The sequence below is a fragment of the Rattus norvegicus genome, chromosome 17 (genome assembly GCF_036323735.1).
Source record: "Rattus norvegicus strain BN/NHsdMcwi chromosome 17, GRCr8, whole genome shotgun sequence".
In the NCBI taxonomy this organism is placed as follows: Eukaryota; Metazoa; Chordata; class Mammalia; order Rodentia; family Muridae; genus Rattus; species Rattus norvegicus.
In genome coordinates, this window is record NC_086035.1 from 51,539,049 (window position 1) to 51,553,615 (window position 14,567).

Here is a 14,567-nt window from a genome sequence, read left to right on the forward strand (position 1 = left end):
GGTCACAAACAGTTCAACTCATTCACCAGAATACGTGTAAAGAAAATGTTACCACTTAAGACTATCTGACATGAAAATGTTAGCCCAACTCTGTACATAGTTCTGTATTCTCCAACCTAACCATTATCAAATAAATAATCAAAGTAACATAGTGTAGGGAGGTAGAAATTAAATCCAAAGCCACACAGCTCAAAGGAATCCTCTTGCTTTGGGGGGGGTATCACCTTTGCCCCTTGTAATACGTAACTATGAACTAAAGTGCACTTTAAAAACCCAATTAGGATTCTAGAGATAAGAGTCCCTTTATAAGTTCTATTGGTGAGGAGTCCACCATCTTAACCTCTCTCCTGCCTGAAGACCTCACCTCCAAATACCACCACATTGAATAAGCTGCACTGTGACCTGTCAGGCAGATGCTTTGTAGAAATGCCTCACTGAACTTTGATAACAGAGGTGGTGATGTCTTGCAAAATTGTCCCCTCATCTCCTGACTTCACTGTCTTACTTTCTAGATGAGTAAAACTTCTAGAATCCAGCAGCATGGGGAAAACCATGAACTCCTTAAAGTACAAATTTTGCCAATGTGCTGTTCAGTGCAGGGCAGGTATTCATCAGATACAATTCAAAAACAGTGGGCATCAATATTTTGTTCAGAAAAGCTTATTTCTTGGGCACTGGCTTCTAGCCACCATTCATGCTAAGAATAGAGCACAAAGGCTTACAATGATTCCTTGTTTCTGACTCGAATATAATGACGTCATTGATTTAAGTTTAACTTCATCATTAGATTAGATAGATTTTTTTCTATCAGTTTTTCTTACTCCTTGATTGTAGAATCCAAATAAAAGATAGTAAGTCTCATAATCACAGACGTGTGTGTGTGTGTGTGTGTGTGTGTGTGTGTGTGTGTGTAGACACAAATTTTATGGTGCATCTTAATTTCTTTAATTAAAAAAATTCCCACCTGCTGAGGGTGAAATTGTGTGTGCGCGCACACACACACACACACACACACACACACACACACACACACAGCTTATGCTACAACGGGGCTCTAGCACAAAGTTTGAAATGGCCCTGACTATGCAATTAAGTCTAGAGAAGTGCACATCCTGCCTCCCTCCAGTAGTGGACGGGCATCTCCTGACAGTGACATGGAATATGCACACTCTATCCCCTCCCTCCACCTGCCTTACTCCTCTTTTCCTGTCTCCTCTCATTTCAAAATCTGTAGGAGCTAGAGTGTCTAAATTTAAAAGGTGAAAGTTCACTCAAATGCTTTAACCTTGGGGTAAGGAGAAAACTCGAGGCCATTCTGGGCTTGAGAAGAACACACAGAACTTCAGAGTTCTCTATGTCTAATCTCATGGTGGAGTTCTTGTTCGGAAGCTGTCTAAGAACTTTGCAGAAGCCTTCTCCGTGTATTCAGCATGGAGTCAGGTCTTTCCTATGAAACACATCTTTGTCATACCTACGCGGAAACCCCCAGCTCAGAATTCTACGACAGGAAATGTTTTGGTATACTTTGTGCTCTGCTATTATTTTCCATTTTTAATAGTGAACTATTTTAACGGTGATTTATGGTATTGAAAAAGATTCGAAGGCTACATGTGGTGGCATACATCTGTAATCACAACACTCAAGAACAGAGGCAGAAAGATTGAAATTTCACAGTCGATCTAGGATATGTATATATTGTCTCAAAATAAAAACGTCAAAAGTGGTTTGCAGCCTCGTGAAAATGCATGGGACCTGCACACAAGAACATAAGCAAAAGTGATTTCTGAATGAACACTGCAAGCAACACAAAGCCATGCTGAGTGCCTTACACATTATTTTATGACATTATGCAGTGATTATTCCCACTTTACAGAGGAGTAGACTGAGACTGTGAGAGGCCAAGTCGCTTACTAGCTCTCCTAGCCAGTGAGGAATTTGTTTCCTTTATGTATGTCTTAAACTCACTAAGAGACTCACTTTTCATGTCTCTAAGACATTTAGGAAAGATGATTGTCTTCACTGTTTTGCTGTATCAACAGCATTTGCTTTTATGCACACCATTCTTAACATAATGTTACAGAAAATGCTAGTTTCCAGATCCTGATACCCCCAGTGCTGTGCTATGATTTTGTCTGTGAGTTTCTGGGTTCCTAAACTTATGGCCAAACCTTTTAATATGCAATGGGGTTTTAATTTTGATAGCTAAAGAGACCAAGTGGGAGAGTATTATTATGGGAATGTAACTACAACATCCACACTAGAAGTATTAGAGTGAACACATTCAAGTAGAATCTCTCGCAGCTTCTCACTAGAGTGTGTGTCTTTCAAGTCGGTTTAATATACTTGTTCTGAGATCCTGGCCGATGGCAGTACCACCTCTGGCCATACTGCCATGACAGACATTTTGAATCAGTCACAGACTTCTTGACCACAGGAACTTCTAGTACTCCAGGAGGCCAGTGTACAAATGGTCCTGTTCACTGTTCACGGTGTCTCTATTCACTGTTCACGGTGTCTGCCATTGACTTTTCCCTTCCCTTTCTTTGCTGTGTGATTTTCCCTCTCGGTGTCTACATCTCTCTTTTTCACCATGTTGAACATGACCAAATTGGAGTGAGGGAACCTCCTGGATTGTCGTATCCTGAAAATAAATTTTGGTTGCAAAATAGTGGTATTTCCTTTTCCCTTTAGAATAAATATCCCAATCAGCCAAGAAGGTTAGCTTTAAACCTAGAATAAAAGTGAGTTTAGAACAAATACATCATATAGAAAAAGAAAACACACTGCTTTAGCTAGGAAAGAAAGAATGGGGGAGCAGCCAGCTGCTCCCTTCAGTGGTCACTCCTCACAAGCATCTTAGTTCCTTGTCCAAGTGTGAAGAAATTGATGCCACTATTCCCAAAAGCTACTTGGCCAAACACTGCTGAGGTGACACAAGTATTTGGAAAGGAGGTGTCTCTGCTAATGTACTGTCAGACCTGAGGAAGTCACTGAGAACAACATTGACAGGCTTCCCTTTCTTTTTTTAAGCTGTGGCAACAAAATTACTTGTCAAGATGACATCTGCCATCACTTTCCTTTGGCAGAGTTTAACTGCATATCAGAGACTATAACAACATGTGGCCCATCAGATGACTTGTCTGGGTGCCTGGGCCTCTGTGACACCAGCCAAAGACTGCAGCCCATGTCATCTGTGTGTTAACAGTGAATGTATTCATTTGCTCACTTTCCTCACTTTCAGACCTAACACATCCCTGTAAATACCTGTTAGACTGATGTGCAGGAGGGTGTTGAAATGATAGACCGAAAAGCTAAGTCTTTAACTGCCAGATTTGCCATTGCGAAATAATCTTCACGACAGCATTGTTTGTTTCTGAATGAATGGTAGTCTCAGTTGGATGTAAACCACTATATTTACTACAGAAATAGGGATCCTCTAAACTATGTATGCCAATGAACACTGTTCATACGAGTGGGTTTTTTTTTATTAACTTGAGTATTTCTTATATACATTTCGAGTGTTATTCCCTTTCCCGGTTTCCGGGCAAACATCCCCCTAGCCCCTCCCCCTCCCCTTCTTTACGGGTGTTCCCCTCCCCATCCTCCCCCACTTGCCACCCTCCCCCCAACAATCTAGTTCACTGGGGGTTCAGTCTTAGCAGGACCCAGGGCTTCCCCTTCCACTGGTGCTCTTACTAGGATATTAATTGCTACCTATGAGGTCAGAGTCCAGGGTCAGTCCATGTATAGTCTTTAGGTAGTGGCTTAGTCCCTGGAAGCTCTGGTTGCTTGGCATTGTTGTACATATGGGGTCTCAAGCCCCTTCAAGCTCTTCCAGTTCTTTCTCTACTTCCTTCAACGGGGGTCCTATTCTCAGTTCAGTGGTTTGCTGCTGGCATTCGCCTCTGTATTTGCTGTATTCTGGCTGTGTCTCTCAGGAGTGATCTACATCCGGCTCCTGTCTGCCTGCACTTCTTTGCTTCATCCATCTTGTCTAATTGGATGGCCGTATATGTATGGGCCACATGTGGGGCAGGCTCTGAATGGGTGTTCCTTCTGTGTCTGTTTTAATCTTTGCCTCTCTCTTCCCTGCCACGGGTATTCTTGTTCCCCTTTTAAAGAAGGAGTGAAGCATTCACATTTTGATCATCCGTCTTGAGTTTCATTTGTTCTAGGCATCTAGGGTAATTGAAGCATTTGGGCTAATAGCCACTTATCAATGAGTGCATACCATGTGTGTTTTTCTGTGATTGGGTTACCTCACTCAGGATGATATTTTCCAGTTCCAACCATTTGCCTACGAATTTCATAAAGCCATTGCTTTTGATAGCTGAGTAATATTCCATTGTGTAGATGTACAACATTTTCTGTATCCATTCCTCTGTTGAAGGGCATCTGGGTTCTTTCTGGCTATTATAAATAAGGCTGCGATGAACATAGTGGAGCACGTGTCTTTTTTATATGTTGGGGCATCTTTTGGGTATATGCCCAAGAGAGGTATAGCTGGATCCTCAGGCAGTTCAATGTCCAATTTTCTGAGGAACCTCCAGACTGATTTCCAGAATGGTTGTACCAGTCTGCAATCCCACCAACAATGGAGGAGTGTTCCTCTTTCTCCGCATCCTCGCCAGCATCTCCTGTCACCTGAGTTTTTGATCTTAGCCATTCTCACTGGTGTGAGGTGAAATCTCAGGGTTGTTTTGATTTGCATTTCCCTTATGACTAAAGATGTTGAACATTTCTTTAGGTGTTTCTCAGCCATTCAGCATTCCTCAGCTGTGAGTTCTTTGTTTGGCTCTGAACCCCATTTTTAATAGGGTTATTTGTCTCCCTGTGGTCTAACTTCTTGAGTTCTTTGTATATTTTGGATATAAGGCCTCTATCTGTTGTAGGATTGGTAAAGATCTTTTCCCAATCTGTTGGTTGCCATTTTGTCCTAACCACAGTGTCCTTTGCCTTACAGAAGCTTTGCAGTTTTATGAGATCCCATTTGTCGATTCTTGATCTTAGAGCATAAGCCATTGGTGTTTTGTTTAGGAAATTTTTTCCAGTGCCCATGTGTTCCAGATGCTTCCCTAGTTTTTCTTCTATTAGTTTGAGTGTATCTGGTTTGATGTGGAGGTCCTTGATCCACTTGGACTTAAGCTTTGTACAGGGTGATAAGCATGGATCGATCTGCATTCTTCTACATGTTGACCTCCAGTTGAACCAGCACCATTTGCTGAAAATGCTATCTTTTTTTCCATTTGATGGTTTTGGCTCCTTTGTCAAAAATCAAGTGCCCATAGGTGTATGGGTTCATTTCTGGGTCTTCAATTCTGTTCCATTAGTCTATCTGTCTGTCTCTGTACCAATACCATGCAGTTTTTATCACTATTGCTCTGTAATACTGCTTGAGTTCAGGAATAGTGATTCCACCTGAAGTCCTTTTATTGTTGAGGATAGTTTTAGCTATCCTGGGTTTTTTGTTATTCCAGATGAATTTGCAAATTGCTCTTACATATGAACTTTATTCTCCAATTGTAGTTAAGGCTCTTAACTCATTCCAAGGAATGTGTCAGGAAGACATAACAGCAACAAAGAAGTAAGTCCCCTGCTAGAGAAACAGGAACTCTTTCAAGTCACAAATTATCATTATAATGCCAGTATGGGCCTCAGCCTGGCTAAAGCATTCATCAGAGATGAGGCATTACAGGTGGAGAGTCAGGGCAACGACACAGACGATCATTGCAAACGATGTATGCCTGTGCTATTTGCTGTGCGATTGATGGGGCAATAACTTCACTCAAAATTTCTAATGTCGCAAGCTAGACATGAAGTAGGCTGCGCTTTGTGCTTTGAAGTGGAAGCCAATGAATCAAGCGTCCTCTGTGCTAAGGACTTATTGAAGCATTTTACTTCATACTTGGGTGACTTCAGTAGCATTCTAGCAACTGATCTGGTCTGTAGCCTTTCACCACTTGAGAGTATTTGGCCCTAATTGTCATATTCACGCCTGAAATGGCTCAATATCAGCCCTCCTCCCCACGAAACCTGTTCACCATCAAGCATGATGACACACACAATACTCAGGAGGTTAAGACAGGATGATCAGGTTTGGGGTAAGCATCAACATTTAGTTAAATAACAAGTACAAGGCCAGCCTGTGCAACTGAGACCCTGTCTCAGAACTGCCCCATCTCCCCCAAAATTAACATAAGTCTTCAGCTGAATCTTAGCTTCCAAGGCTAATAGGTCTCAACCTTCTCTCGCCTCCAAACTGATCAACTCACCTTTCCCATGCCTTACCTATACACTAGCTTCTAGTAGGTTTTTCCCTACTAGAACTTCGCAGTCCTGCATCTTCTGTAGTCTTCCTGAACCAACCCCACCTTTGTCTAAAATAATTCATTCATTCCCAATGTTCTTGAACACATGCCGCATAGATATAGACATTTTCCATCATGAAGCCCTTGCTTATTCATTTAGTACTCATTTCTTCCTTTGACCAATGGAATCCTTGCCTTTGATAACACATTAACCCCACCCTGCCCCACCTGCATCTATTCAGCAACCTCTGTGGCCCACAACCCAGTGCTAATAGAAGGCTGCTCTGCCAGAGTCCTTTATAATATGTGTTACTTTCAAGTATTGGATGGGGTAAGTGGGAGTTATGTCCTGATTGCCATGTTTATGTAGCAAAATAACCCTTCCATCAGGACTTCTGAGCACATTCTTAGTTTTTGTAATCTATGTATTCAAATTCCCTTAGAAGCAAATTTTAAAAATATATTTTCTGTCTTCATCTCTAAACTAAAGATTCTCTATAGTCTTTCCAGACTCGGTTTTAATTTCCTTCTTGAGTTGAAATCCTCCTACCATCAAATTAAATTCACAAGGCCCTTAATTTGAAATACAATTTTCTTCAGTAACTGGACAGCTATTAAGAGCATGGAAAGTCTCAGACGTGTGGGCCTCTGCTCCTATTACCACCGTATGCTATTCTGTGAACAACATACTTGAAGGTGTTCTGATTACATGTATGAAAGTGCTAGGGGAAATCAAAGTCATAATAATTCAATAGATAATTTTTAGATAATCTAGTGTGTGATCATCTCTACCAGTCAACAAATTTGAGCAAATTTTTTTTAAAAAGCAGGGTATTTTGATATCTTGGAGTCTATTACAAAGTTCCCAACATGTACCAACAAGTGTTTGGCATGTGGATATGATGATACTCATGCCTCTGAAAGGAAGACAATAACAACCAAGAAATACATAACTTCACCAAAGACTTCCTGACTTTACACGCATCCCTCACCTCACAACCAAGCTCTATTAAACATCTCCTTCCGCTGGGCCATTTCGGATTCCTCTGGCTCTGACACTACTGTTGTCTTATCTGTACTCAGACCTAGGTAAAAAGAAAGGAGAGGTGGGGAAGACACAGTGACAAGCATTTTAGATGCAGCTCAGTGTTGGAGAGTGAGGCTGCTCCTAGGCGAGAGGCTGGTGAGCCAATTGCATTTGCCTTTCCATTTCTTCCTTCACCCAGAAAGTGCATCTCATTACCACAGAGTCAGCACATACTCATGTCAATCATCTCCGGGCTAGATGCCTCTCTTTTCATCACTGTGTGTTCTATAGCTGTCATGTCCCATGCCTTACTCTGAGGCATTCTCTCAGGCTACGTACTCCCACAAGCTCCTAAATGCACTGACATTCTGCCAAAAATAGAATCCATAGCCCTTCACTTAAATGCATCCAACTTCTGCAGCCAATCAGATGGAGTAGGGAGGCAAAGACCTAAGACACTTGAGGCAGCCAGAGTGGGAAGGTCTATTGCCAAGTTTTCACTGTGCAGACCATCTATATCCAGTATAGTCAAGGACAGGAGGCTAATCCCATGTCTCTCTTACAATGCCTGTGCGGGTCACAGGAACTGGCTTTTAGGCTAATGTAGGACCACTTGTCAATAAAGTACTTATGCATTATGATCTATTGATGTAGACTCCTCCTGACCTTGCTTACACTGATGGGACATGTTCATTGCTGTCCCTGTGAGACAGACACTACATGCTTGTTCAGGATACCCACATGCCTGACAGTTCCTTAAGGGGTGGCTGACCACTTCCACAATAATTGCCTGACCTTCATCAGCATCCACTGTCAAATGTGACTGATACCTGATAGTTGTACAGCTTCTCCATTTTTGCTACCCCTAGGACTGCTGTGTTGGAAGTAGTGACAGATCGGGAAGGGGGCTATTCAATGCCATCTTCCCAAGAACTATAGTCTGGTGGTTCTCCTATTGTCCTACTTGCATCTGGAATTCTGAACCCCAGAATCCTAAAGCTATTCACACACAAAAAAATCATTTATGTTCAAAGCCCTGTGTGAGTACTTTGCAGTGGAATCCCTATCATTTGTGAACAAGTCCACAGAGAGCTTATCATCCAGTAGAAAATATAAAGCATTGCCCAAGAGCTGGAGTCCAATATCCAGTGTCATCCAGGTAGTGGGACTCAGGAGTCAAATGAAAAAGCAAGCATTCAAGGACACCAGTTCCAGCTTTGTCACAACTCCTCTCTCAAAGATTACTTCAGAGTTCTTCTTCACCCTCATGTCTAATTTGTGGGGGAGAGACATGACTAATTCCAAGTTCAGTTCAGAGAGGTCTTGTAAGAAGACAGAATGAAAAAAGAATGTCACATGACAGTGAAGTCATGGACCAGGTCACCTTGGCTCAAAACTGGGGAACAGCCATTGGTGGCAACTTGGCAATGCAAGGCTTAGTATACTAAACAGAAGCAATCCCAAACCCATTCCTCATGACACCCCTTGAGGTTTCATGTTTAGAAACAGCTCACAGTTGGAAGTTTTGCAAATTACACTTGTCCCTAGAAATGTACAGTCTCCATTTTCAGATTCTGTACATACTCTGGACATGGCGTCTTCTTTCACAGTAAGCATATCTTACCACTTGCCCCATACCATCATCCTGCATAAAATTTTCACTGATGACAGAAGTCATTGGAAGCAATGGCCCTCTCCTGCCCCTTTGATTGAGCCTTGAGCCCCTAATACTTAAGGCTCACACCCTACATACACACAGATGGTGAAACCCCTGACAACTAGGTTCTGGTTTAACACACTTCATTTAAGCTGTACGTCTCATCTTTCTGATTTCAATGGTCAATAGTCGCATCACCTCTAAAGAATTTAACCATTTATTTACTAACCTTTGAGAGGCACACTTTGTCAAACGTGGCTATTTGGTGACCTGGCTAGGAATGATATCCTAACTTCCTGTCTCCAGAGTCTAGTCTCTCAACCACATACATGGCAGGATACTTGTTTGAGGCTAGTAGTCCTACAGAGTACAGAGGTCAAGATGCTGACATAGATCTTGGGGTTGAGTAGGATAGCAGGACAGGGCAGAGAAAAGGGATGGAGGACATGAGAGACAGACTGTGGAAGAGAAGTCCCCTGGATTCAGGGCATCTAGAGCCTCGGTGTGAGGAAGATTCAGTGTCCCAAGTCCACAAATGCCTTAAGTATAAGAAATCTATTTCTCCTGTTTCTGAGAGAAAGCCTTGGCAGAAACTGCATGTTTATCTCTTTATCAATAGCTGGTTTTATTAAATTTTTGCTGGTTTTATTTTTAAGTAAGGTAATTTTCCCTTCCCTTGGGGAAGCAGTGCTTTCTCTCCTGTAAATGCTCATGCCCTAATATTTGCTCCATGCTGGCCTGCTTGTAGATAGTGAATGAGCTTCTCATAACATTCTTCACAACAAAGGCACAATGCAGTCTTTGTCCTGTGCAATCAGACCCTGAATTCAGCTGGCTCCTCACATTCTGGCCTATCTCTTGCAGATTATTGGGACCATTCCACTGATGCCTAACCCAGGGCCATCGAGTCAAGCAGCAAGTGGCACTCAGGGCCTTCAAGTACAGCCTATCACACCCCAGCTCCTAACCAATGCCCAGGGCCAAATCATTGCCACGGTCATCGGAAACCAGATCTTGCCTGTGATCAATACCCAGGGTATTACCCTGTCCCCCATCAAGCCAGGCCAGCAGGTAAGGGTCCCACACCAAGGTGCCCAATATATGTCTTCTCTCCTCCTTTCTCTTCTTTGCTGTCAATATAAAAGTAAATTTTGCATCACAAAAAGATTTATTATTTTCACTAAACTTACTGTAGCAATACTTACAAGATAACACATAGATTTATTTCGCATTCTTAGCAAATATAAGTAATAACATGAATGGCCCCCTAATCTAAAACCAGGAACACATTAAATTATAACAGACGCTGTGACCAAATGTCACTTAAAATGTATTCTTCTTAATCTATACCCAATATGCTTAATTTTGTTTTGTTTTGTTTTGTTTTCCGGAGCTGAGGACCAAACCCAGGGCCTTGGGCTTGCTAGGCAAGTGCTCTACCACTGATCTAAATCCCCAACCCCAATTTTCTGTTTTTTTAATAGGGCCAAAAAGAAGCCAAGATTATTTATGCTTTAACTATAAATGAAAAATGTTTTTAAACACAAAACTGAAGCTACTACAACAGCTGTCTATAAATGAAAAAGTGAAAGATAGGCAGCTTATCTACTCCGTAATTTTACTAAAACTCTGGTGACAGCTTACTTTGTCATTCAAATACCAACTGAACTTTTTCCTGTGTCTTTACACTAGAAGTTGATCATGTAGCATTAAAGAAGAAAGATGTGGTCCTTGGTGTTTATGGAGATTTGATTGGTTTATTCCTTCAATTAGCATTTTTGATAGTCTATAGCAAGACTCATCTAAATGCTAGCTAAGAAATAGAGATATACATTTTAACCCAGGGGTCTATGGTGTTATACGGGGACACCAACACATATATGCAGAGCCCTTTCTCCAATAAAGCAGAGAAGGCTCTGAAACAAAGCAGGGAAGAGTGGGATGAGTAGCAGCTGAGCAGGAAAATGAATTAACAACATCAAGGAGTAAAAACAGTAGCACAAAGATAGGACAAAGGTGAAGAAAATGACATGTTGAGGGACCAGGGAGCAGTTCCTATGGCAAAAGCATAGAACAAGCTGGGGGTAGTTATGAATGGGGTGTCGACTCAAACTGGAAAGGCTGAGTTCTATCTCTGTGTGACCTTAAAGATGTCACATGCCAACTTCCTGCTCAGGTTTTCACATTTGCAAAAATAAAATGGGATGGGAATACTAGTGTCCACCTCAAAGAAAGTGTGTGAAGGGCAGAGTGGTCAGACCTGTGTCTGGGATACAGCAGGTTATAATTCAGTCATAATACCATTGCCACCTCAGCTGCTGATGGCAGTGAAGATGCCACCCTGGGAACCATAGGAGGTGGGTGTTACACAAGAAGAGGTTATGTGCTCAGTTTTCTTCTAAGAAAGTAAGTCTGAGAGTGACATGAAAGTTGAACTGAAATTATGACATTTCCATTGTAAGCAAACTATTTAGGGGACAATAGTGAAAGCCAAGCAAAGATTACTGAGCACACCTACTGAACAGCAGTTGACAATAGGAGTCTAGAGGTGTTTTTGCTAGAGCTGAAAAATAAAAAAGACAACTAGAGATAGCCTGAAGACAGGGAAAAGAAGGAAGATCCAGGATCTGTCTGGTAAGTGCCAGCTCTTATAAAGAACAGGAGAAGAGGGGGAAAGAAGAAGTGATGGCTAAGTAGGGGAGGAACCTGGTAAAGCTACCTAGCACAGGAGTGATGATCAAACGGTAGGATCCATCTGGCAGGTGTCTAGTGCTGCAGAGAAGACATCAGGAAGAGCGTGTTTTGAAGTGTGAGTCAGTTCTGTTTAAAGCACTTTGAAAGAGAGTGAACTGTTAACCAGATTAGTCAGCAAGTCAAAGCAGAACAGGGCTAAGACCCAGTTTTAAGGTTGAGTATACAGTGATTAAAGGAAGATGGCAGAAAGGAATGTAAAGGCTAGCCGCCCAATGTGCAGCTGAGGATGAAGCTTTATATGTTGTTGGGAGACTGTAGTACATCAAGCATTTGACAAACAATGCAAAGAGATGAGAATAAGGCACAAATATTGCCATTTGCTACAGCAACACAGAAAAGTCCCTCCAGAGACAGCAGCACCACCAATGCCTTCCACCTCAGCAGCATCAGAGGCTAAACACAGAAGCCTGTAGCTAGTATAGCTAGCTAGTTTGTGGGCTCTTTTTACCCACTCTTAATCCCTCTGCCAATGTCTACTTCTAGAACTATACAGAGGAAGAAAGATAGAGGAGAGAGAGAGAGGCAGAGAGGTAAGAGAGGGGGGACCCTTGAATCTAATTTTGTTCCTTTTGTCTCTTCTTCAACCATGGCTACTAACAAACCACAACCAAGCTCAACAAATGACAAACAGCTACCAACCCAGCCCCTCGGGGCCCTAGCATTATATACCCACTGAAAAGTTCCCAGAATTCCAAATACCACAGTCACAGAAACTATCTGCAGCTAGCAATCCACGCCTCTGCTAGAGCATGAGGCGAATCGCAGTCAGCTGCTATGGACCGTCAGAAGCAGCCCCTAGATCCTCACACATGGGATTAAAATGAAAGCACATTCCTCTATTTGTGTTTTTAAAAAATATTCCAGAATTGTCACTACAGAAATCCACTTGCTTGCTCAATTAATACTAAAAAGGTTTACTGTAAACTTTTTTTGGCTATCAACCATATGTCAGACAACGTACCTGGAAGTGAGTAGTCGAGACAGGAACCATGAACCCTTCTTTCATGGAGTTTACAAACCTAGCACAGAAGATCCACAGTCTTCAAAGACTTGTTCAGATATGAAACTTCACTCCATGGCAGATGTCATGAGAAAAACAAAACTGGGAGGAATATGACACCAGTGAGCAAGAAGTGCCCGGAAACACACATCATGGACACCAGGGCCTGTGTCTCTGCACTTGAAGTTTAATCTAGGCCAGTGGAGCCATTGTTCCAAGCTAGAACCCACACTTAAGTTAAAGACTTCCATGCCCATAGTCACCTTTTGTTATTTATAAGGGGCCATTTGATTGATTGATTGTCTACCTTCAAAAGAGGCAAACTTCTCTATCTTTCTCACTATGTAGCCCTGGCTATCATGGAACTTGATGTGTAAACTAGACCTCCTTGAACATATGCAGATACAGCTTCCTCTGCTGGGATCAAGATGTGCACCCCCATACCCAGCCCCTTTGCCTTCTTCAACCCTACTTCTGTTTGTTTGAGCCTACTCATAATTATGTCTAGGGAGAAAAAATGAGGCCTACCTACCTTCTCTGAAAACAAATAAATAAAATAAAAAGCTATGTCAGCAAAGCCACTTCATTAATCGTCAGGAAAGTGAATTGGTTAGCAGTCATTAGCACTTGTTATAAAGTGGCTCTCACTCACCTTGGATTTCAAAGGTGGATAGAGGTAAAGGGTCTGATCAAGGAATGCAGCTACTTTTCAACTCCGCCCACACCAGTTGTCAGCAATATTTCCATAGTCTCTCCCAAACATCCAGAAACACTTCCAGAGCTTCCCTACCCTATATTTGTCTCCCCTGAAATGAAACTTCACTACTACTGAGGAAACAGGTGGCGCTCCACTGTGATGACCTGGCAAATCCATGTCAGTCACAACTAGCATCCCAAATGGAGGAATGATGCCCTTTGCAGGAATATGTGAACGCAACCTTTACATAATGTGTATGCATAGTGAGAATTCAAAAGTGTGACTGAAAAGAATGTGGGGAAGGTCACCCCACCCCTAAGTCATAGCAGGCATCAAGCCTCTTACCCCGCTCCAGGAAAAGCTGAAGGAACCAAGGCGAACTAGATCCCAAATGTCAGGGGAGTGGTAGAGATAGAGGACTTTGTCTCGGCATTGGCTGTAATGGAAACACTTTGGAGCATGAAGTTAGACACAGGATTGGGCACATCATCAATAGACATGCAGGCTTGGGTACTAAGGGCGATAGCTACAATTGTTTTTTTGTTTTTTTGTTTTATTATTAACTTGAGTATTTCTTATTTACATTTCAAGTGTTATTCCCTTTCCCGGTTTCCAGGCAAACATCCCCCTAGCCCCTCCCCCTCCCCTTCTTTATGTGTTCCCCTCCCCATCCTCCCCCCATTGCCGCCATCCCCCCAACAATCTAGTTCACTGGGGGTTCAGTCTTAGCAGGACCCAGGGCTTCCCCTTCCACTGGTGCTCTTACTAGGATATTCATTGCTTCCTATGAGGTCAGAGTCCAGGGTCAGTCCATGTATAGTCTTTAGGTAGTGGCTTAGTCCCTGGAAGCTCTGGTTGCTTGGCATTGTTGTACATATGGGGTCTCAAGCCCCTTCAAGCTCTTCCAGTTCTTTCTCTGATTCCTTCAACGGGGGTCCTATTCTCAGTTCAGTGGTTTGCTGCTGGCATTCGCCTCTGTATTTGCTGTATTCTGGCTGTGTCTCTCAGGAGATAGCTACAATTGTTAAGCATCAAACACTCCCAATCAAACAAAAAAGGCCCTAATACCAAAGGTATGGCAACAGTGCTCTTTGATTTTTCTTTAAATATTGCCCTTTGCATTG

The 14,567-nt window shown here is 42.4% G+C and overlaps 1 protein-coding gene across 4 annotated transcripts in view; it reads left to right on the forward strand.

Annotated features, from left to right (window-relative positions):
* Positions 1 to 14,567, forward strand: part of Pou6f2 (POU class 6 homeobox 2) — a 576,195-nt gene that overhangs the window by 498,527 nt on the left and 63,101 nt on the right. For all 4 annotated transcript variants that reach the window (XM_063276739.1, XM_063276737.1, XM_063276738.1 and 1 more), the window contains one exon: positions 9,857 to 10,063. In XM_063276739.1, the coding sequence (XP_063132809.1) occupies positions 9,857 to 10,063 (207 nt within the window). The remainder of the gene's footprint in view (positions 1 to 9,856; positions 10,064 to 14,567) is intronic.